At 40.7% G+C, this 25,650-nt stretch overlaps 1 protein-coding gene across 4 annotated transcripts in view; it reads left to right on the forward strand.

Annotated features, from left to right (window-relative positions):
- The window catches only part of nfic (nuclear factor I/C), a 42,526-nt gene extending 22,779 nt beyond the window's left edge, over positions 1-19,747 (forward strand). For 2 of the 4 annotated variants that reach the window (XM_029430596.1, XM_029430598.1), the window contains exons 8-13: positions 904-1,025; positions 1,936-2,049; positions 2,329-2,486; positions 5,987-6,170; positions 9,108-9,196; positions 11,489-19,747. In XM_029430596.1, coding sequence (XP_029286456.1) covers positions 904-1,025; positions 1,936-2,049; positions 2,329-2,486; positions 5,987-6,170; positions 9,108-9,196; positions 11,489-11,509 — 688 coding nt within the window. In that variant the 3' untranslated portion in view covers positions 11,510-19,747. The remainder of the gene's footprint in view (positions 1-903; positions 1,026-1,935; positions 2,050-2,328; positions 2,487-5,986; positions 6,171-9,107; positions 9,197-11,488) is intronic. The other 2 variants (XM_029430595.1, XM_029430597.1) reach the window with 1 other exon arrangement.
- Positions 19,748-25,650: the final 5,903 nt, after the last annotated feature.

A 25,650-nucleotide genomic window follows, 5' to 3' on the forward strand; every position in this document is an offset into this window, starting at 1 on the left:
TGAAACTTCTTTTCATTTGGTCTGTAGTTCATTGTGGTTACTTGCCTCTTCCGAAAATACTGATCAAACTCTCAGTCGCACTCAGGTAGTGAAGTGCTGAATGATATGATACACAATGCTTATACATGAACTAATGTCACACTATATAGGTACAACCACAGCCATATAGTCATAAACACCCACAGCTACGTTCTGTCCAATAACAGCCAAACAGACTTAGCTACCTAGCATGACCATAGCATATCCAGGCTCACAGTGCATGGCTGTAGCTGCTGTTCACATCGAATGCAGAGAGTGTCGTGAGCTTAAGCAAAAGTAGCAGAAAGAATCACTTGCTGCCACTGCCTCATGGTCAGTCCTCATCAGCCTGTGAAACAGCGCTATAATGTAGGAAATAACCCTGATGATGTCATCAGGGTTATCTCCGCCCGGAGACTACACATTCATATCAAGTCTGTCACAAACTAACAATAAGGTGATGTTGACATCATGGGAAATTTAGCACCTTGAGAATCCTTTTAGCTTTGAAAGGCGCTTTATAAATACAATTTATTATTATTATTATTATTATTAAATGTTGGATCCTTCAGAGTATTTTGGCCTCTGCTGCTTCAATATTGCCGATTTTGTGAGTCCCCTGACGTTATGGAAATGTAAGACTAAAGAGGACTCTTCTGAAACTAAATGTTAAAAATAGGTTAAATAATTCTGAAGCTTTATTTATGGACAACGATCTCTCTGAATAGATGTCAGCTATTATTAATATAACGCGTATTTACTGAAGGCCTTACTTCACTCTTTACCCTCCAGTTACTGAAGCACTTATATCTTCTGCTTTCATCACACCACACAATGCACCATGAAACTGTGATCCTAGATATCTGCGTGTGTATGTGTCTGCAGGAGTAAGCGTCATAAGTCTGGCTCTATGGAGGAAGAGGCTGACAGTCCCGGAGGAGAGTATTACCACTCACCTTCCTCTCCTGCCAGCAGCTCCAGGAACTGGACTGATGACATGGAAGGAGGTAACAGAATAACGATCGTAGTATAGTGTAGTGTCCACTGTCTGCACGTGGAGACACGATAGCACACCATACCAGTGTTTGTAATACTTAAGTTAGTCTGCCCAACAACGCCCCTTAGCTGTTATAAAATCACTGTGAACCGCGGCCTCTCGTGGCTCGTTGCTTAGTTATATAAGAATGAAAACTGAGGAAGGAATAATAGCTTGTAAAAATGGGCTGAACAGTGTTGTCAGCAGTCATGTGGGTGTTGACTTGTCTAAAGTGACAGCTCAGCTGCTGTGCATGTATATAAGCACACAAGATGCAGACCCCAACAGAATAAAGCTGGGGATGGGCTCAGTCCCTAACAGTCGTCTGCGTCCCAACATTTGACCATTTATAGAGCAGAGAGCTGACAGCTGAGTGACACCTGGGCCATAATGTTAACACAGTAATACAGTACATGGAGAGGAGTAGATTTAGCTAGTTAAAGCAGACTGGTTAGGATTTTTATACAGTTCATTAATGAATCCTCTTAATGAAGAGGGATCTTCAGCCCTCATTATGCTCAAACTTTACCTAACTTACCACTAACCACCCTACTTCATTTGCACCACATCTCAGAGCACCGGCACACTGTATGTCTGGAGTTCTGGGAGTTTCCCCACTGGCCACTTCACAAATGTAGTGCAGTGCACACCTGACTGTACAGTGTATAGTACAGTGTGTAGTACAGTGTGTAGTACAGTGTGTAGTATAGTGTAGTAGTGATTGACAGATTTGTCATGAGTGGGGCTGCTGTGTGCTGTTGAAGTTAAATCCTTAAGGTACTAGTCTGAGGCATCTAGTTTCACTGTGATAAACTGCCATGAAAGGACAATAATGCGTTAGAGGTACTCATGAATAAGTCCATGTGTGTGTTCTTGTCTAGGTCTGTCTCCTCCAGTGAAGAAGGCAGAGCTGGACAGTCCCTCTCCCCAGGAAGACTCACCAAGACTGGGTTCCTTCACTCAGCACCACCGGCCAGTCATAGCTGTTCACAGTGGTCAGTAATACACACACACACACACACACACACACACACACACACACCCACACACACACTCTGTATCTCTCTCTCTCTCCGTCTTGCTCTCTGTCTCTCTCACACACACACACACGCACACACACACACACACACACACACACACACACACACACACACACACACACACACACACACACATATACTGTATATATTTAACTTCCAACACCCTAGAACAAAATGTCATTTATTGTGTTGTTACTTCTTTCCCTCTCATCTCTCGTCTTTCTCTCTGTCCAGGTCTGTCTCGGAGTCCCCACCCTTCCTCAGCTATTCATTTCCCACCCACGTCCTACTTCCCTCACGGAGCAATCCGCTATCCTCCTCACCTGACCCAGGACCCCCTCAAAGATCTGGTGTCATTGGCCTGTGACCCCGCCAATCAAACCCCCAGCTCCGTGAGTACAAGCAGTCAAAACGTCAGCTCCAAGAACAATTTGTCACAGAGCTCCAGCGCTACTTTAGCTGGCTAATGGCTAGCGTTAGCCTACACAAATAATAAGTCTTTGCAGACAGATTACTATACGCTAGAGTCCACCTCTACTCTGGTTATGTATATTAACCAATACCAGCCAGTTGCAGTGCCATAAGTTTAGAACTGCAGATGTAGACACAGATGTGCACCATCTACAGACAAAGGAAGTAAAAGCTGCTACAATTTAGACAGAAGCTCAAACACCACGATAAAAGAAAATAAACCATGTAGGTTGACTAAAATATGTTTGTTCATATTGAACTCACATTGAAGACTCTGAATAGAGACTACCTAGAGCAGGTTTATTCAACTAAATGTCTAAAAGGTCCAGTTAGAGAACATTTCCGCGAGCAAAGGTCCGGAGCATCATAATGTCTAACTTGCGTTATGAATTAGCGTGATATATATTGAAGTAGCCTAGTAGCTGTATCAACGTCAAATCTAATAAAGAAAGTACAATTTAAAACATTTAGACAATATTTATTGTCACTTAACATTAAACGATACAGATATATATAATACTGTAGATACGTATAATGTTCTTCTCGGGGCTTCATTTAAAAATAAAATTTAGAAAATAAATAAAATAGCTTTTGAAAGATTGTGCATCTTAAAATAAAGTGCTTAATTTTAGAAAAATAAAATAAAGTGTAGCAGCAGCTTGAGTTTCCCTTTTTCTTTTTTTTTAACTGTTTCACATCTTGATTTAACTCTCAACCAATGTTAGAATAAATCAGTCTCAACACATTTTAACAATTGAACAGTTTAACCTAGACTAGCACATCCTGGGTTAAACTGTTCTCTGTGGCTAATGATGCTGACAGGTGGACTATTTGCTTTACTTTGTCACAAATCAAAATCACATTGGGCTCTGAGTGCTTATTTTCTGTGCCCTCAGTTCAGACTTGAGTGGGTATGTATGGTCAAAAACGTTGTACATTGCCTCATAGTGGCGTTTCACATCACCACTTTTAATGAGCACCACGGTCTCTGAGCATATGAGACACTGGTGTTGTGTTCCCAGTGGGAAGGATGAACATGAATGAGTCCATTCTGGGTTGAAAGCTCTGTTGACTTTTCTCTTCTTGGAGAGCGCCATGAGTAGTTAATGTTCTCTCCCTGTCTTCCGCTCCCTCGTCTCTTCGTCTGTGTTTCTCTCCCTTTCTCCGTCTTCTCTCCCTGTCTCCGGCTCACTCGCCTCTCCGTCTTCTCTCCTTGTCTCCGGCTCACTCCTCTCTCCGTCTTCTCTCCCTGTCTCCGGCTCACTCCTCTCTCCGTCTTCTCTCCCTGTCTCCGGCTCACTCGCCTCTCCGTCTTCTCTCCCTGTCTCCGGCTCACTCGCCTCTCCGTCTTCTCTCCCTGTCTCCGGCTCACTCGCCTCTCCGTCTTCTCTCCCTGTCTCCGGCTCACTCCTCTCTCCGTCTTCTCTCTCTGTCTCCGGCTCACTCCTCTCTCCGTCTTCTCTCCCTGTCTCCGGCTCACTCGCCTCTCCGTCTTCTCTCCCTGTCTCCGGCTCACTCGCCTCTCCGTCTTCTCTCCTTGTCTCCGGCTCACTCCTCTCTCCTTCTTCTCTCCCTGTCTGCTGCTCACTCTTCTCTCCCTGTCTCCGGCTCACTCGTCTCTCCGTCTTCTCTCCTTGTCTCCGGCTCACTCCTCTCTCCGTCTTCTCTCCCTGTCTCCGGCTCACTCCTCTCTCCGTCTTCTCTCCCTGTCTCCGGCTCACTCGCCTCTCCGTCTTCTCTCCCTGTCTCCGGCTCACTCGCCTCTCCGTCTTCTCTCCCTGTCTCCGGCTCACTCGCCTCTCCGTCTTCTCTCCCTGTCTCCGGCTCACTCCTCTCTCCTTCTTCTCTCCCTGTCTGCTGCTCACTCTTCTCTCCCTGTCTCCGGCTCACTCGCCTCTCCGTCTTCTCTCCTTGTCTCCGGCTCACTCCTCTCTCCTTCTTCTCTCCCTGTCTGCTGCTCACTCTTCTCTCCCTGTCTCCGGCTCACTCGCCTCTCCGTCTTCTCTCCCTGTCTCCGGCTCACTCCTCTCTCCTTCTTCTCTCCCTGTCTGCTGCTCACTCTTCTCTCCCTGTCTCCGGCTCACTCGTCTCTCCGTCTTCTCTCCTTGTCTCCGGCTCACTCCTCTCTCCGTCTTCTCTCCCTGTCTCCGGCTCACTCCTCTCTCCGTCTTCTCTCCCTGTCTCCGGCTCACTCGCCTCTCCGTCTTCTCTCCCTGTCTCCGGCTCACTCGCCTCTCCGTCTTCTCTCCCTGTCTCCGGCTCACTCCTCTCTCCTTCTTCTCTCCCTGTCTGCTGCTCACTCTTCTCTCCCTGTCTCCGGCTCACTCGTCTCTCCGTCTTCTCTCCCTGTCTCCGGCTCACTCCTCTCTCCGTCTTCTCTCCCTGTCTCTGGCTCACTCCTCTCTCCGTCTTCTCTCCCTGTCTCCGGCTCACTCGCCTCTCCGTCTTCTCTCCTTGTCTCCGGCTCACTTGCCTCTCCGTCTTCTCTCCCTGTCTCCGGCTCACTCGCCTCTCCGTCTTCTCTCCTTGTCTCCGGCTCACTCGCCTCTCTGTCTTCGCTCCCTGTATCGCTAACTCGTCTAATTGCTTTACGTCTGTCACTCGCCTCTCGCCTCTCATCTGTCTGTATTCAGAGTTGCAATGTTTGCCGCCTGGAATGCACAGACTTGATTAGCTGAGTAATATCACGTGAAATGGCTTAACTCGCATGCAATTGGTCTGTGAGTTTCCTGAACCGCTAAACCAGTGCTGCAAAAACGAGAAAAGCTGTGGCGGAAGCGCCCCGTCAACCGCGGTCCGCCAGTTAGTGACCCCTGATCTAGAAGGAACAGTCTACCGTTTTCCAACACAGAACCATGGCCTCAGATTTGGAGACCGACTTTTCCCAAACGCTTGACACTCGGATGCATAATTCAGGAGTGTATAGGTTCAGTGTGTAGTTCTGAGCCACCTGCTCCAAAGAAATAAGGGGCAGTATTTCACCTCTAAACTGGGTCCATACAATTCGGTCAAAATATAGTGCTATCTTATAAACTTCATCGTGGTGCGAGTTGTTCAGCCACTTTGAATTGAATTGAATGAATTATTGACAAGCCAGTCAAGCAGCTGTACTTCTTCTCTCTCTGTACTGAGGCAGACTGCAGCTACACTGACTCACTATCACCTCTAGAGGAACAAGTGGTATTACAGACTAAACGGAGCGCAGCTAGCTGTTAGCATGCTAACTTCAGTAGATATCTCTGCAACACAACACAGAGACGTCTGTCAACACAACCTCTTCACACTCTATTTATAAAGTTTTTAAATGTTATAAACTTAAATGATAGCCATATCTTACACATTGCACCTTTAAAGTATAGCAGAAATGCAACACATGTCAAATATTAATATCTTTGGTTGTGTGTCTTTCTGATTTTTCAAGCTGAATGGCAACAACCAGGTTAAAGTGCCCAGTCACTACATCTCCTCTCAGATGTTGGCACCCCCTGGACCAGCGCCCTCTCTGGCTCCTCCCCCATCCTCCCTCCCCAGGCCGACCCTCGCTGCAGAGTCAAAGGCCACTACCACCTCCTCTGATGGGGGAGCAAACTCCCCCACATCACCCAGTAAGTGGTCAAAACCTTGTGACAGTATTGTGTGGCATGAATATGTTATCATTCATTCATTATATCTGTATACACAACTACAGAACCTGTTGAGGTGGAAGTGCAGAAGAAAGGTTTAGTGGTATAAAAGCTCCTGGGGGGTATTCCAGACTGACAGACTGATTCCTCACTGGAATACACACACACACACACACACACACACACACACACACACACACACACACACACACACACGCATTATAAAACATAGTTGCAGTAATATGCAATTTCAAATGATAAAAGAGCCATAGCAATGCACTGGGTGACAAGTTTCCTCATTATGATATATAAGGCGAAGTTATTTTGTTCCTCTCAGCTCATCATTAGAAATGACTTCCTGTTGACCTCATGACACAGATATATACTGCAGTAAATTTGAATTGTGACAGTGATGAACCTTTTATTAAAATATTTTCTATCTGTACTGTAAGGGATTTTATATGGGAATACATATTTATACTAATATATATATATATATACAGTATTTATATACAGTATATGAATATATATATATATATATATATATTATACATTTGCCAGATTTACTAAGACAATTACGTTATCATGATGGTTTAGGCGGCAGCTCACTACTCTGTGGCACAGTGCACAGGTTGAAATTCTATAGTTCACCAAGTTTAGAAAATATAGTATACCTTTAAATAAATCAATTGAAAATGAGCAGGTTGCAACCTAGTTGTCATTACCAACCACTAAGATCTTACCATTCAGAGAGAGGGAGGAGGGAGAGGAGAGAGAGGAGAGAGGGAGAGAGAGAGAGAGAGAGACGAGAGAGGAGAGAGAGAGAGAGGAGCGAGAGAGAGAGGAGAGAGATAGTAATATAGATATAGACACATATAGAAGAGACAGAGAGGGAGATAGGGAGGGAGAGAGAGATGGATATAGAGATAACAGAGAGACATAGAGAAGAGACAGAGAGAGAGGAGAGAGAGAGAGAGAGACAGAGAGAGAGAGAGACAGAGAGAGAGGAGAGAGAGAGAGGGAGAGAGAGACGTAGAGAGAGCGAGAGAGAGACAGAGAGAGCAGAGAGAGAGAGAGGGAGAGAGGGAGAGGAGAGAGGGAGAGAGAGAGAGGGAGAGAGAGAGAGAGAGAGAGACAGAGAGAGAGAGAGAGAGGGAGAGAGAGGGAGACAGAGAGAGAGGGGAGAGAGACAGAGAGAGAGACAGAGAGAGAGAGAGACAGAGAGAGAGAGAGACCAAATGATTGTTCCCCTCCCATTCACTCCTATTCTATGTAAGAGAAGCTTCCGTTGGAAAAGATTCAATTAGCAACTTTGCATTGTGTGTGGAGTTACATTTGGGGACTTTTTCATCATCAGTATCGTCTCGGCAGGTGATGGTCACTCGCCTGCATCCGCCCTTGTGGTGTGTTCACACTAAACGCAAAACGAAATTCTCGTGCGCCGCGACCACATACAAAGTCAATGCAACGATGCAAAATGACACTAATATACGGAATTCAAACTCGAGAAACATCTCCCTGATGACACTGACATCCTGACGCTGTTGAATCAGAAATATAGAAATAATTATTGTCTGTGGGCCCTCAGGGCTCTACGATAGAATTCTATTTATCATAGATTGTATAGAGACCAGATGAAAATCTATGTGTATAAACAATAATGACTCTACCCTATTTCTGCCGAATTTAGATGACGTTACTTTGAGTGTTAATGGAGAAGCTACATTAGCATCATAGGTGGACCGAGGTTAATACTCAGGCTAACTGTAATGTCTGATCCAGAGACAGAACAGTGCTATAGTGATTTCATTCTTCAAGAATTCATTCAAGAATAATTACTTTATTTATAATTAGTTTTTATTTGGGTGGCTCAATACTTTTATTTCCACACAAAGCTGTTGATTTACACATCATTGTTTATTATTTATTTATTTTATTCCTCATGTTCCTCTCATCTTACCGAGCCCAGAAGCATCTGCCAAATAAAACAGCTTATTATAAGGATGTATGTATACATTCAGATTCTGGAAAGCATTGTGAATAATTGTAATTATGGACATTTTTAAAGTTCATTCTTGACAAAGCAACCCCACCTCAAAGACCATTTAGTAGTTGTTCTGGACCTTTCCATCATAGTTTTGGAAGATGAGTGAAGTGATGAGTAAGCGGTTGTGGGACAGAATGAAGTGTCAATCATAAACTTTTAGACTTTCTTTCAGGTTATGTGAAAATGAGCCTCCTGGCCGGTTGGTTTCCCTAAACAAGGTTCAGCGAGTCAGCAGCTTTGTGGGTCTTGGGTTTGCTGAATGTGGTCCTTTGTTTTTTCTCAAAACTTAAAGTTTTGGTTGTCCTGCTCCATGCATAACATGGTGTTTGCTGTTGTGTTACAGCCGTCCTTATTGTGATGTGATGTCACAACTGCTTTAATAATCACTTTGTAAAGCACTGCTGGCAACCCCAGAGAGTATCGCCGAGCAAGCAGAAATGTAGTCCAGAGGACAGAGGAAGCACAAGCAGAACCTGTGACAGATTTCACCAAGTTCCTGCAGTAGAAATGGGTAATAGTGGCAGGTGTTGAAAATGTTGCCAGTTCCACAATCTGGAATACCTCTCAGGTCAGGTGTTAACATATGAGCTACCTACCTGCACCAGCCAGACAATAAAGAAAGAGAAGCAGGGCAGTGCAGTAGACTAACGAGCTTCAGCTGCCTTGGTTGCCTGTTTGGTACAAAATGAATCAAGGATAAACTGTTCCTTATTTCCCAGCAGTGATCAGTTAGATCAGAGTTGTATATTCTCTGTTGTAGCTCATTGGGATATGGACACATTCTGTAGTACTGCCTCATGCAACTTTACAAGTGACATGGAATTATTATTGAGACATTATGAGACTGATGTTGTTAACGTAAACACCCTCAGCATACTCGGCCCCTGGGACACCCCCTGCCAATCGCACCTCCTTCGTTGGAGTCACCCCTCGAGACCCAGGTGGACTCTACCAAGCCCAGGTTAGTATGGCTCATTTGACATTGTCAAGGTCAGAAGGGAAACCCAGATTATTGGAGGGTTAGGAGCCTCCAGAATCTGTTAAAGCTATATACGATATTCAGAGCATTAATATAGCAACGATCTGCTATGTAAAGATACAGTGGAGTAATGTCTCCCTGAGCAGAGACTGAAGTCTCTCTCCCTCTGTGTGTTGTAATTCCAACTTCTTTGTGCTTCGTTCACGTAGCCGGGATAGCCGCGCGTGCATGTAAGTGATTGTGTTGCTCGCTAATAACCGCGGCTCTGCACTGTGCTCACGGAATTCAGAGCATATCTATGATTGAGGGATTGCCTCCACACGACTCCCAACGTGGGGTTAAGGCTGGTTTATACTCACCGTAGTGTTCCCGACAGCGTGGTCGCAGAAGTGTAAGGCTTTGTTTGTACTTGTGCAGAGGCTTTTAGAACCTTTGCACATCACGGGATGACGTGCCTTTTAGCTTGCGCAACCTTATGCCGCGAACACTACGGTGAGTATAAACCAGCCCTAACCCCCCCAGACACACACACACCTCCACACGTTGAGAGTCGTGTGGTGGCAATCCCTCAATCATAGATATGCTCTGAATTCCGTATAGAGAACCTTTTAGAATACAAATGAATCCCTAAAGTCAAAGTGGTATCTCGCCAGGCTAATATTCACAGAAGATGCTTGTCTGTGCTGAGGTTGGTGAATAACATTTGCTATGAGGCTCGAAGCATTGATTACTTTACTATATTTTAGCATCAGTTACATTTTGTCTCTAACTTTGTCCTAGAATTAGGATGTTTCCACTCTAGACTTTGTACGCTGCTTTTTCATTCATGTTTTGCTTTCTCTATAAGTTACGTTTCTTTCTTCTGACACTCTCGGGTATTAGTATAACAGCTTCTGTGGTCTTAATGCTCTGACAAGGATCAGATTAGACAAATGAAACCTCATCTATCTGACAATAAAACATCTTCAGCTTCAATCCAATAACATTATTGCGTGAGTAGCCTGGTCTCCGTCAGGCAGCTGGTCAGTAAGTGCTGCAGTAGGCTGGTAGAGATGCAGTGAAGGTTGTAGGTACAGAGGCAGACGGGTGTGTGTAGGTATTTAGAAACATGCACGGTGTACAGTATGTGGTGATGAAGAGGAGAGCTGTGTTAACTCTGCTGCTGCATTGCAGTGCCTCTGCTCCACAAACAGCTCAGATAATATTGCTGAGCCAGAAGTCCTCTCTGTCTCTGTGAACTCAATAAGTTCGTCACAACTCAATTTTAAGGATTCAAGGATCATTTATTGTCCTTCTGGAACACAGGGTTGCACAACCAAATGCAGTTGTAGCCTAGTCCATTTATGCTACACAAGAAAAGCATGACAAAACAAAGCAAAATAAAAACAGTAGTGCATTCCTGAAGTTCATCAGGAGGAATTTTAACAGCAGTAACAGGAACAATGCTGAATTCTCTGGGCAGACAACATGGCCGCCGGCATCTTAACATTAACATTTCAACAGTAGGGAAACAATATCCATCAACTTTGACTTTGTTTAAGCATCACTGATGTACCTAAATAAATACACAAGATGGTTTTAGTGGTTTGTAATGACAACTAGGGTGTTAGGGATATTTAATGTGAATGGAATCCAATCTCACTTTTACTTAATTTATGTTGCTTTTGATAAGTGTTAAGTGCCAAAATGAATGGGAGAGGAAATTATTTGCAAATAACAGCAAGCATTTTGCATTTTTGGTGAAATAGGCCCCTGAATTTAAAATAGTTCAGCGTCAACCCGACAAAAAGACAAATGTGAAGCTGGTTTGTGCTGAACGCTGACAGAGTATCTGCAGGTTCATCGCATGTCACACTCAGATGGGTGTGAAACAAGTCGACCGTCATCTGTGTCACACTGTGATTTCAGTTTTGAGGCAGAAGCACGCTATGCCCAACGATGTAAATAATAATTCACTCAAATGATCCATCTGCTCTTTGTATCAATTTCAAGCGTGTAACAAAGCATTTCAGTGATTTTACGTACATTTGCTGATTGATGGCAGCTTTAAAGTAGTTTATTATGTCCTCATATAGGGTTACAGTTTCTTCTATATAAATTCATGAATAATATTATTTACATTGTGTTAATTACCAATGTTTGATCCAAGATGGGGGGACTTGTACTTGTGTGTGATGTCATACATAATAATATTTCATAACAATATAATATAATATCATTATAATAGGACTAATTTCAAAGTGAAAGTTCATTTTTTCTCTGTCTCTGTTCCAGTCCTGGTATCTGGGCAACTGAGGGACCTCTGGAGGAGAGACGCTTGTCCTGGCAGTACCGTCCTGGAGGAGAGGAAACAATGCTGTCAAGACAACGGCAGAGGGAAAATATATTCATCTTTGTAGAAGCATACATATATATAAATATACTGTAATACTATATTTATATATGTGTATGGACCCAGAAGAGACAGCCTGGATGGAAGAAGATGCTGCTCTCACTCACAGCCATGTGACACTAAATGCTTCTCACTGATGTGAGTGTCAAGTGAAAGCAATGGAGTGATGCAGATGAACTGGACCAGTACCAGGCCTCCACACAGCAGATCCTAAGAAGCCTGTTCCCAGGATGAGGCCTGTTTCCCTGCAATGGATGTCAGCCTTTACCCTGTACCCTGAACCCAGATAAAGGCCTCCTCCCTGGGACAGACAGACCTCGTCCCCCTCAACACCCAGAATGCCCCTCTCCGCTGCAGGTGCTGCTTATGATATATGCAAATAAGCCTCCCTTTTTTCCTCAAGCGACTAGAAAGAGAGATCCTGAAGTTAATATGTAATGTTTCTTTGCACTTTTATTATTGATATGTCTGAAGAAGATTTTGAGTTGAAACAGCAGTTTTTTTCTCTCTTCCCACCTAAAGACAGAGGCTTTGTCTTTTTTATTGACAATCATCAGCCTGAAACCATTAAGTTGCTTCGCTAAGCTCATGTTCTTAAGACTGTTTGATTGTGCTTTTTTATCAGAAAACAATGAGTAATAGTGGGATATAAGAGCTATATTCATGCCTCCTCCAACACAACACACACTGCTACAGTAGGACACCGTAGAGTTCAGCCCAGTGTACTGCTCTGCTATCTTTTTACATGAACATCCTGCTGCTTCCTTCCCTTCAGACCTGATCATTTCATCAGAACTTCTCCAAGCAGCCAGAGACACCGTGCACCTGCCACAAAAAAACAGGATCATGTGGCAGCATAGCTAGCAGTAAACTGTCTGCTGAACTCATGTGAAACTGTTGTGTGTGTGTGTGTGTCTGTGTCTGTGTCTGTGTGTGTCTGTGTGTCTGTGTGTGTGTGTGTGTGTGTGTGTCAGATTGTGAATATGGTTCCTGCATTTCCACACTCACGCCTGCTCTGTTTTGAGGAGATGTGTTAGTGTCTCAGAGAGCACAGTGACGGGGTGTAGATCAGAAAGGGAGACAGCAGGCGTTGCACTTCATGATGCAGCATGTCAGCGAACTGTGTCCATGGTTATGACAGCAGGTCATGTGCATGCTGACTTGAACTGAGCACAAAATCCAGGTTTGTTGTCCAGCTGTAGAGTGGTGGTCTGTGGAGAAGGGTCCAGGTCAGGTGCAGTGCTGGGCTTGGTTTCAAACCCTGATGATTCACCACTGGCAGCACTCAACAGATCACCATTTCAAACCAGAGCTTTCTTGCTTTTCTGTGTCCAACCTTGACACATTATTTGCATTATGACAGTACTTTAGTGAGGCAAAGCAATATTCTGGCTTATCACATCGTAATATAGTCGATAATCTTTTGAAAGACATTGAACAGCTTCATATCTTACATGCTGCATTTGAACTTTGATTAGAATCTTCTTGAACACTTTAAAGGTGAGTACTTAGTACTTAATAGAATCCAAACATGAATCTATATCCGTGGTAATAGCGGCATCTGGAAACCACATGTTCGTAGAACAACAACTCAGTCTGTGTGTAGTTGTCAAAGATCTGAATGTAGAAGCAGAATTTAATTATGAATTAAATCATTATTGATATTTATCTGTAAAATTGAATACATACTCCTGGCCTTTTGCTATTTTCTACACCACCTCTTTGGAGATGAAAACACTGAATACAAAATAGATTTTTAGGGACTAATATTTTATAATCTGTGCCATATTTTAATCTCAAAGGCTTTGCCACTATAATGTAGTATATTGAAATAGTTTGCTGGGGATGTGGATTGGTGTTTCTGTGTTGAGGTGTGATCAGATGTTGGCGTGGGGTTAATCCCAACGGGGTGGAGCTGGACGTGACTCCATGAGCTGCTTCATTATTATTAGACTAGTTTTACAGCAGAGGTCCCACACATGTCTTCCATCTTCCTGTAAAGATCAGATGTTTTCTAATGGCCAAGCCAAAGTTTAAATGCAATATTTCCAACCACTGCCGTAGTCTGAGCATCCAGTGCAGAAGAGTAGAGCAGTGTTGCACAGTTAGTGGAAAAATTGGATTCATATATTGGTTTCACTCGGGGGAAATATTTTATTGTTCCGTGCACGGGCAGAAAGCAGACATCTGGAAGATGCAGCCGGCTGTAGTAGAAGATCACATTTGAAGGTTCTCAGAGTAACATTCAGAGCTCACGCACAGCCGGGACATGCAACATGCACCGACCATGTGTGTGTTAGTACTCGGCTCAGAACTCCAGTTCGCTCTCACATCTTGTTCCTTCTTCCTTCCGTCTCTTTGTTTCGTGAAATGTTAGTGTGAAACTGTAGGAATCAGTGTGATTCTTTTTTGCTGAAGGTAAAATATTTTCCACTTGCACGTGTGGAGAATTGGATTTGCGTTCATTCTGATCACAGGTTGTCCTTTCCATTTTCTTTCCCAGGGTTTGGGGCTAGTGTCAGTGTCTCCTAGGCGTTCAGATTTTATACTGAAGGTGCTGATATGAGCTGGGTTTTGGTTGTATACTGCATGGTGCTGCCCTGGTGGCTGTGTTGACCTAATGAATGCATGGCTCAAACTGATGATACCTCTCCCTCTGTCCTGCTCCTCCTTCCTCCCATGTACTCTGTACTACAGCAGACACCAGTGGATTGAAGGGCTGTCTATTTCTTTACATTTTAATAATAGCCCTGTTATTATACTTCTATTTTGCACGATATTTCATAAAACACATTATGTGCCTTGCCTTTAGTTAAACAACAATAATACATTATATAAAAGTGATCATACTTTTCATGGTACAGCTGGTAGCACTTACAAAACAACAAGAAAAAAAGCTGCATGTGTGATTGCTTGGCATTAACCAGTGTAGAAGGTGTATTAAAGAAAGCTTTCTTTAGCTTCAGAGGAGGCTCTGCTGCCATCCAAATAAAGAGAGCACTGTTTCACAGTGGAAGGACAAGTCCACATTTTGGGAATTAGATTTGTTTGCGATCATATGCAGAGTCACATGAGGAGGACAAGTGTTCCAGCCTCAGCCTGCACACAGTACAGACATGTTTAGCTCAGATAACCACATCTCCCAGCTTTCACCAGCTCATTGTTGGCTCTGAAGTCATCCCGTCACCTAAGTGTGGAATTTCGGCCCCATGATATAAACCCCTGTCCTGGAGGGCATCAGTGATTAGGATACTGTATCACATCTACACTTATCTATACTCTGATCACATGACCAAAGTGAATCAGTCCATGACAGCTGAGCAAACTCAGACGTAAGGAAACTCAGAAAAGGCTTGAGTTAAGATTTTTTAGCCAGTAAATCCTGTTTCTAAGGTCAACAATGAACTGGACACAGATATATGTTGTCATCTTATTCTGGGTAAAAACTAGAAAAAGCAACTGTAGCACCCAAAATCATGAAAATCTGTTCCTTTAATGTGTGGATCTTTGTGGAAGACATCCCCAGGTGATGATTGCGCTCACAGAGCTGATCCACTGGCTGATAGGTGTGTGTGGACAGTAACAGTGTTGCTGTGTGTGACACTATGGAAGGGTAGGAGGTCAGTCCTGCCTCAATGTTCACAATACAAACAAAAGCCATGTTCAGCTCTCTCCACATCCTGTTTTAATATTAAGTATGCAAACACATTGATAGTATTTATTGCAGGGAAAAGTCTTATACTATATTGTGAATATGTTGTGGCCAAGCCACTCAATCCCATGTAATGGAAACATGTTAAACACTCTGCAGCACTAACACCGTCCATTTGCCTGTATGGTGACAAATCAAACAAGACACTGCTGAGGGTCGATGGGTTTGAGTTTTCTATGGATGCATGCACTTAACACTATTACTCAACTCGGCTTCTAGGTTCTTTTTTAGTTATTTCTTGAGTTGTTTTTATTATGTTGCTAGTAGCATTATAGTTTTAAAGAGTGTGTGTAAAAATATATACACTCATATAAAGGATGTACAGAATGTTACATTGTGTATTTGGCTCTCTGAAGATGGTGGCCTTGCCGCAGAGTAAGGGACCCATGAAATGGGAAAGGTTTAGCCATGAGAGAGATGATGAATGATAAAAGGTGAGACTTGCAGTGGGAGAGAGACAATCCTGGCAGTCAAGTTGAGTTAAAGAGATCTAGAATGCATACTTCCACTAAAGCTGCACAATCCACTACAGGAGTTCTTTTAATATCAGTGTTTAGAAATCTGACATTGGATCAGATTCAAGTACAAAGTGATAGACACTGATGTCACGCTTTACAATACAATTAGGGCTTTGAATGGGAGCAGTAGACCTGGCAGACCCTGGTCCTGGGTCAGGTCCTCAGGTCCTGGGTCAGGTCCTCAGGTCCTAGGTCAGGTCCTGGGTCAGCCAGTAATTACAATTTCATGTTACAATTTCAATGCCTCTGTCATTCAAAGACTATAATGTCCTAGATAATATGGCCATGGTGATATATCCCAGAGAATGTAAACAGAGTCTGCAGGTCTGAAGCTGGGTGGTGGTGGTCCTCACATGGCTGCCACTTAAAACTACAAGCATCAGGATATTTTCTCCATCACTGAGGAGCCATGTGACGACACAAAGGCCACATAGCTTCCTTACATACGGCTGCTGTGCACTGTGATGTCTCTACAACAGCTACTAAAAGAGACATTTGATTATTATTAATAAAATAACACCACCAAGCCAAAATGAGACAAGACACACTCTTGTAACTATGGTAACACTGGTGCCAATCAAAGTGGAGATTTCTTCCAAGCCTTGTGTGAGGGGAAGTTGTGTAGTAGTTCAATAAACAATTACAGTGTGTTCAGGATGTCTGGACAAAAGTGAGTGATGTGCTCTCCTTACCTTCTCTGCTCTATTCAAATATACCAAGCATGTAAACAACATGGAAAGTGAAAAAACAAGCAGTGCCTATCATTTTACTGCTCGCTTTGAGTTCATTTGTATGCTGTGTTTTGCAGTACGTGTTGTGTTTAAGCACCACATGGTCATGTGACACATTTGAGCCCAGGGGCTGGTGCTCAGGCTGGGCTGTGGAGGCGGAGTGCAGGTCCTGAGCTAACAAGCCATAAAACAACCCAAAGAGCTGAAGAACATCTAGAAACATTCACGGTTCTTCATTTAGGCGGGATTATATTCAGGGACTAAAGCTGTGTCCTATGTCTGCCTCCTTTCAGGTTTGCACTAGAAAAAACTATCACGTTCCAAATGCAGCTTAAAGATGTGGTGATACACTTCACACAAGGTTACCAAAGCCAGAGGAGGGAGCAGATGAGCACCTTAGTTAGGGTATAACACATTGTTGCATCATACTGAGTTGTTTCTTGGTCATTATCTTTGGGCTCTGAAACTAATGTCTCTCTTGTTGCTCTCTCTTCTCCGTCCGGTCCGGATGCTCAGTATACCAGTATAACAGACGAGGCATCAGAGCAGGAAGATGCTGAGCTGAGAACGCTCATTTGGGGAAAGTAGGGAAATGGCAGATTTAGATTAATACTTAATTCCATATCCCATAGTAAACAATATGTGTGTGCCAAATAACAACTAAGTGTAATCAACTCCATAACTTATAAGTTAAATAAGTCTGTAATAAACATGCAGTGTTAGTTTTAGTCTTTGATTCAGCAAGTAAGATAATTCCATACTGATTCACTAACATCTGTTAACTACTCTACAATCCTTGATTTATTAAGTAGCTATTAGTTCAATTAAAAATATCGAAGATTTTCATTAGATAAATGTCTGTTATGAGGTAAGTGTTTGAGCCTATGTAGTCGCAGTATTATGACCTCGTAGTCTGTGGCGACATTCCCTGGAAAAATCCCAAGCGGCTCACAGTTAGTGAGTGCATTCCATCACAACGCCAGAGCGGCACAGCTAACGCAACACACTCGCTAGTGTGTTGAAGAGACATACCGCTAACGCTGCAAGTATCGGTTAGCATACTACGGCCGAACAAGCAAAACGACAGGCGAAACAAGTAAAAGTGAAATTCAAAAAAACACGTGCAATCACTGCTCATTGCCAGAGGTGCCGCCAAATAGAACAAAAAGTAGATCTTCGAGATTAGAACTTTAACTATGCAATTATTAGCACTTCCATATTAGTTGCAACCGACTTTGGATTTTGTGAACCTTGGCTGACTGTTACTACCACACCATTATGTTGCAGTGTGTCTCATGCAGGGGTCAGTATCCCCGTGTTAACAGATCACTGGATCCAGTGATGCTTAGTTAATCTTGGTCGAAGCTGCTTGTAGTTTTACCCCGGTAGAAAATCTAAATCTGCTTATTTGAATAGTTTCTTCACATTGTCAACGATCTGTTACATTTGTTTGCTACTTGTTGTTATTCATTGGGAGAGAGTTTGGTGTTTTTTTAATGGAGGATTTTGAATTCTCTTTTAATGGTCACACATGTACACAACACAGTGACATTTAACCCATCCTAGTATTAGGAGCAGTGGGCAGCTACTATACAGCGCCCGGGGAGCAGTGTGGGGGTCCAGTGCCTTGTTCAAGGGCACCTCAGCAGGAGGCCAACAGTCCACTCTCCATCGTTGGTCTGTTCAGGGACTTGAACTGGTGACCCTCCGGTTCCCAAGCCAAGTCCCTCCGGACTAAACTACTGCCGCCCCAAACTTAAATGATGTTCTCACCGCTGTTAGCACTGTTAGCAGAGAATAACCAAAAATGTTTGTGTTCAGATGCATCATATCAGAATCATGCTTTACATTGTGAGGGCGGGTCAGGGTTAGTATTGTAAGTGAACAGCAGTGCTGCTGTTTGTTAGCAGTTGATCAGATCTGTAGCTGAATGCTGTTTGATGAAGAAAAGGATATGTACACAGTTCGGGGATGTTCTCATAGAGGGCTCTTTTCTATAGACTTCTATTCTTATTCAACACTATCCTACTGCTGCTGTAGCCTGAAAACCTTGTAACTCCAATATATGTTTCTTTTTGCTCTTTCTAACTTGAATTGAATTCAAACAGCTTTCTGTAATCAGACTCACAGCAGTTGGAAAACCTCTCTTCGTTACTCAAAATCAGATTTTGTAGAGTTTTCCTGTGACAGCAATGCCATTTTGATTCCTTTGCGTACCTGTGGGTGCGTTGCTTCTGCACACTGTATACTCCATGTGCTGAAGACAGTTTGTAATGAACGAAAGAGTTTTTTCTCAGAAAACATTTTAATGCAGTCGCATATTTTAAGGATTTTTTTCTCCTAACTTTTCAGATATTATAGTAAAGGACTGCTTTGCTTGCTTTCAGATATATATCCCTTACATCAGAGAGAGCATAGGCATGGACAGCTTTCATCAGTTATTGCATGACTACAGTCCACACAGACCACAGTCCTTTCCACATGAACTGTACATCAGGACGTTATATGGAGTTCCCCCAATACCTCAAAACAATAGAAAAGGTTGAGGTGAAGTCAACATGTCAGCGTGAATTATCATACCACTTATATCCCTTCCTCAAGAACACATTAAAGAACATTCTTGTCTAACTTGACTTATTAAGTTGATAAACAATTCAATTGACACCTGACAGCCAACCAGAAACACACAATAATGCATGACTTAGTATCCCAATATAAGAACATAATAGCGGTAGAGGTAGAGGCCAGTTGTGATGTTCACTGTGGAGAGGGCTGCTCCTCTGGACTGGATGTAGTTTGTAGCAGCTTTAACCTTTTCCTTTGGAAGCTAATGTCAATAATCAACCTTTATTTGCATGATGTAACCTGTTCCTCTCAGACTGCATTTAGACAGGGGCAGGAAATTATGTTATGTTATGTCTTCTTCTGAAGTCATGGAATCACAACTTCCTGTTCAAGGTTGGACTTTCTGTTCCTGTGAGTTTGAGTGACAGCTGTCTGAACCAGTGTTTCTGACCTAATGTTATTCTGCTGTGGGGGATATCAACATCTTTGATGATATGTCATTATAACCATACTTAGCCATTGCTATCAGCAAATGCTGATGGATTCATTACTGGAAATGAGTATGTTTCCCTATGCAAAAATATACCATTAATAAACAAGCTATACCACAACTCAGCCAACAGACCTCCTGTTTGTTCATTTGATTCGGAACTGGCCTCATTCACATGAATGCGTGGTCTGCACTCATACACACATTCATATGGAAACCTTTTTCTTCAGTAAGACCGGTCAAGGGACATGATTAAGGCATGGTAATGTGTTGATGCCAGAAGGTATGGTAATTAGTGGTTAATTGTAAGATTTGTGGAACTAGATAAAGAGTAGGAGCTGGCCATGGCATTCCCATCAAACTCCCAATCAGTTTGGCCAGCCAGTGTAGTTTATACAGATATAATGTAAATGTAAGGCCTGGTGGAACAGCAGAGCAGCTGCTCTTTGAGTAAACTAACTAACTAAACCTAAAGAGGTTACTTTAGGTCAGGCTTAAAGAGAAGGGCTCAGTAGATACCTACTGTGGGTCATAATAATAGGTCAACACATTCTTTAACATTCATATTGTTCATGTCTAATTGTGCATTATTCACCTTAAAGCACACGTCTCCTCCTTCCGGTAGTCCAGGATCCAGCCAAGTTTTGGTGAAACAAAGGACATCACAGACATCCCGTAGCCCTTCATCAGGCCCGCACATTGGCCAAAAGGATACCCTGCAGAGAAGACCCAGAGTAACTAAACAAAAAGCCATATATTGTAGTCTGAGGTAGAGTTCATTTCCCTATCCTGATGATTGACTCCAAGTCACATGTCATAATTGTGTACCAATCACGTGATACAACTAGTATTTGAAGAAATTTGACATAAGATCATAAATTAGCATATATTTTAGCGGAGCTGAAGGACAGGCGACTGGAAAGTTCCAAGCCCTCTTCTTAATGTTGAGAAAAAGAAAACAGGGCTGTCAAAGTATTTACAGTATTACTGGTGACACTCTTGGAAGTGGAGCACAGTGTCTGATGTTATTGGATGCGAGGAGCACACACTGTCACGTCACAAAGACAAAAGAAGCCAGGATACAGTAGCTGGGATGTTCCCATCTGGAGAGTGCATGTGATCAAATTACTGCTGAAGAGTGGACGCACATCATTGCTGGGATGAGGCTTGGTATATTCCAACATGACGATATGCATCAAGATACATGGGATTACATAGAAAACAAAGGGTGACACACAATGAACATCACGTCTATATATAAGTATATAAGCACCAATACAAATGTCCTGACACATTTGATGAAGTTCAGGGCTCGTCCTGAGGACAGCTGTGATACCCTAAATGATTTCAAACTTGGAATCTGTGAGAAAAAGCTTTTTAGATTGATGGTGGAACATTAACCATCTCAAATAGGAGACTACATGAAACACATTTCTTTGCTTCGATCTGACATCAGAGTTGTAGTGGACTATATAACTCCATGTAGATATCAAATATATAACTCCGTGTAGATATCAACTATATAACTCCATGTAGAGATCAAATATATAACTCCATGGAGATATCAACTATATAACTCCATGTAGAGATCAACTATATAACTCCATGTAGAGATAAAATATATAACTCCATGTAGAGATCAACTATATAACTCCATGTAGAGATCAACTATATAACTCCATGTAGAGATCAACTATATAACTCCATGGAGAGATCAACTATATAACTCCATGTAGATATCAACTATATAACTCCATGGAGATATCAAATATATAACTCCATGTAGAGATCAAATATATAACTCCATGTAGATATCAACTATATAACTCCATGTAGATATACACTATATAACTCCATGTAGAGATCAACTATATAACTCCATGTAGAGATCAACTATATAACTCCATGTAGATATCAACTATATAACTCCATGGAGATATCAAATATATAACTCCATGTAGAGATCAAATATATAACTCCATGTAGATATCAACTATATAACTCCATGTAGATATACACTATATAACTCCATGTAGAGATCAACTATATAACTCCATGTAGAGATCAACTATATAACTCCATGTAGATATACACTATATAACTCCATGTAGAGATCAACTATATAACTCCATGTAGAGATCAACTATATAACTCCATGTAGAGATACACTATATAACTCCATGTAGAGATCAACTATATAACTCCATGTAGAGATCAACTATATAACTCCATGTAGAGATCAACTATATAACTCCATGGAGAGATCAACTATATAACTCCATGTAGAGATCAACTATATAACTCCATGTAGAGATCAAATATATAACTCCATGTAGAGATCAACTATATAACTCCATGTAGAGATCAACTATATAACTCCATGTAGAGATCAACTATATAACTCCATGGAGAGATCAACTATATAACTCCATGTAGATATCAACTATATAACTCCATGGAGATATCAAATATATAACTCCATGTAGAGATCAAATATATAACTCCATGTAGATATCAACTATATAACTCCATGTAGATATACACTATATAACTCCATGTAGAGATCAACTATATAACTCCATGTAGAGATCAACTATATAACTCCATGTAGATATACACTATATAACTCCATGTAGAGATCAACTATATAACTCCATGTAGAGATCAAATATATAACTCCATGTAGAGATCAACTATATAACTCCGTGTAGATATCAACTATATAACTCCATGTAGAGATCAACTATATAACTCCATGTAGATATCAAATATATAACTCCATGGAGAGATCAACTATATAACTCCATGTAGAGATCAACTATATAACTCCATGTAGATATCAACTATATAACTCCATGTAGATATACACTATATAACTCTATGTAGATATCAACTATATAACTCCATGGAGATATCAACTATATAACTCCATGTAGATATCAAATATATAACTCCGTGTAGATATCAACTATATAACTCCATGTAGAGATCAAATATATAACTCCATGGAGATATCAACTATATAACTCCATGTAGAGATCAACTATATAACTCCATGGAGATATCAACTATATAACTCCATGGAGATATCAACTATATAACTCCATGGAGATATCAAATATATAACTCCATGGAGATATCAACTATATCACTCCATGTAGATATCAACTATATAACTCCATGGTGATATCAAATATATAACTCCATGTAGATATCAACTATATAACTCCATGTAGATATCAACTATATAACTCCATGTAGATATCAACTATATAACTCCATGGAGATATCAACTATATAACTCCATGTAGAGATCAAATATATAACTCCATGTAGAGATCAACTATATAACTCCATGGAGATATCAACTATATAACTCCATGTAGATATCAACTATATAACTCCATGTAGAGATCAACTATATAACTCCATGTAGAGATCAACTATATAACTCCATGTAGAGATCAACTATATAACTCCATGTAGAGATCAACTATATAACTCCATGTAGAGATCAACTATATAACTCCATGGAGAGATCAACTATATAACTCCATGTAGATATCAACTATATAACTCCATGTAGATATCAAATATATAACTCCATGTAGATATCAACTATATAACTCCATGGAGATATCAACTATATAACTCCATGTAGATATCAAATATATAACTCCATGTAGATATCAACTATATAACTCCATGTAGATATCAACTATATAACTCCATGTAGAGATCAAATATATAACTCCATGGAGATATCAACTATATAACTCCATGGAGATATCAACTATATAACTCCATGTAGAGATCAAATATATAACTCCATGGAGATATCAACTATATAACTCCATGGAGATATCAACTATATAACTCCATGTAGATATCAAATATATAACTCCATGTAGATATCAACTATATAACTCCATGTAGATATCAACTATATAACTCCATGTAGAGATCAAATATATAACTCCATGGAGATATCAACTATATAACTCCATGGAGATATCAACTATATAACTCCATGTAGAGATCAACTATATAACTCCATGGAGAGATCAACTATATAACTCCATGTAGATATCAACTATATAACTCCATGGAGATATCAAATATATAACTCCATGTAGAGATCAAATATATAACTCCATGTAGATATCAACTATATAACTCCATGTAGATATACACTATATAACTCCATGTAGAGATCAACTATATAACTCCATGTAGAGATCAACTATATAACTCCATGTAGATATCAACTATATAACTCCATGGAGATATCAAATATATAACTCCATGTAGAGATCAAATATATAACTCCATGTAGATATCAACTATATAACTCCATGTAGATATACACTATATAACTCCATGTAGAGATCAACTATATAACTCCATGTAGAGATCAACTATATAACTCCATGTAGATATACACTATATAACTCCATGTAGAGATCAACTATATAACTCCATGTAGAGATACACTATATAACTCCATGTAGAGATCAACTATATAACTCCATGTAGAGATCAACTATATAACTCCATGTAGAGATCAACTATATAACTCCATGTAGAGATCAACTATATAACTCCATGTAGATATACACTATATAACTCCATGTAGAGATCAACTATATAACTCCATGTAGAGATCAACTATATAACTCCATGTAGATATACACTATATAACTCCATGTAGAGATCAACTATATAACTCCATGTAGAGATCAAATATATAACTCCATGTAGAGATCAACTATATAACTCCATGTAGATATCAACTATATAACTCCATGTAGAGATCAACTATATAACTCCATGTAGATATACACTATATAACTCCATGTAGAGATCAACTATATAACTCCATGTAGAGATCAAATATATAACTCCATGTAGAGATCAACTATATAACTCCATGTAGATATCAACTATATAACTCCATGTAGAGATCAACTATATAACTCCATGTAGATATCAAATATATAACTCCATGGAGAGATCAACTATATAACTCCATGTAGAGATCAACTATATAACTCCATGTAGATATCAACTATATAACTCCATGTAGATATACAATATATAACTCCATGTAGAGATCAACTATATAACTCCATGTAGAGATCAACTATATAACTCCATGTAGATATACACTATATAACTCCATGTAGAGATCAACTATATAACTCCATGTAGAGATCAAATATATAACTCCATGTAGAGATCAACTATATAACTCCATGTAGATATCAACTATATAACTCCATGTAGAGATCAACTATATAACTCCATGTAGATATCAAATATATAACTCCATGGAGAGATCAACTATATAACTCCATGTAGAGATCAACTATATAACTCCATGGAGATATCAACCATATAACTCCATGTAGATATCAACTATATAACTCTATGTAGATATCAACTATATAACTCCATGGAGATATCAACTATATAACTCCATGTAGATATCAAATATATAACTCTATGTAGATATCAACTATATAACTCCATGGAGATATCAACTATATAACTCCATGTAGATATCAACTATATAACTCCATGTAGAGATCAACTATATAACTCCATGGAGAGATCAACTATATAACTCCATGTAGATATCAACTATATAACTCCATGGAGATATCAAATATATAACTCCATGTAGAGATCAAATATATAACTCCATGTAGATATCAACTATATAACTCCATGTAGATATACACTATATAACTCCATGTAGAGATCAACTATATAACTCCATGTAGAGATCAACTATATAACTCCATGTAGATATCAACTATATAACTCCATGGAGATATCAAATATATAACTCCATGTAGAGATCAAATATATAACTCCATGTAGATATCAACTATATAACTCCATGTAGATATACACTATATAACTCCATGTAGAGATCAACTATATAACTCCATGTAGAGATCAACTATATAACTCCATGTAGATATACACTATATAACTCCATGTAGAGATCAACTATATAACT

This window comes from Cottoperca gobio, chromosome 4, assembly GCF_900634415.1.
Source record: "Cottoperca gobio chromosome 4, fCotGob3.1, whole genome shotgun sequence".
Lineage (NCBI taxonomy): Eukaryota > Metazoa > Chordata > Actinopteri > Perciformes > Bovichtidae > Cottoperca > Cottoperca gobio.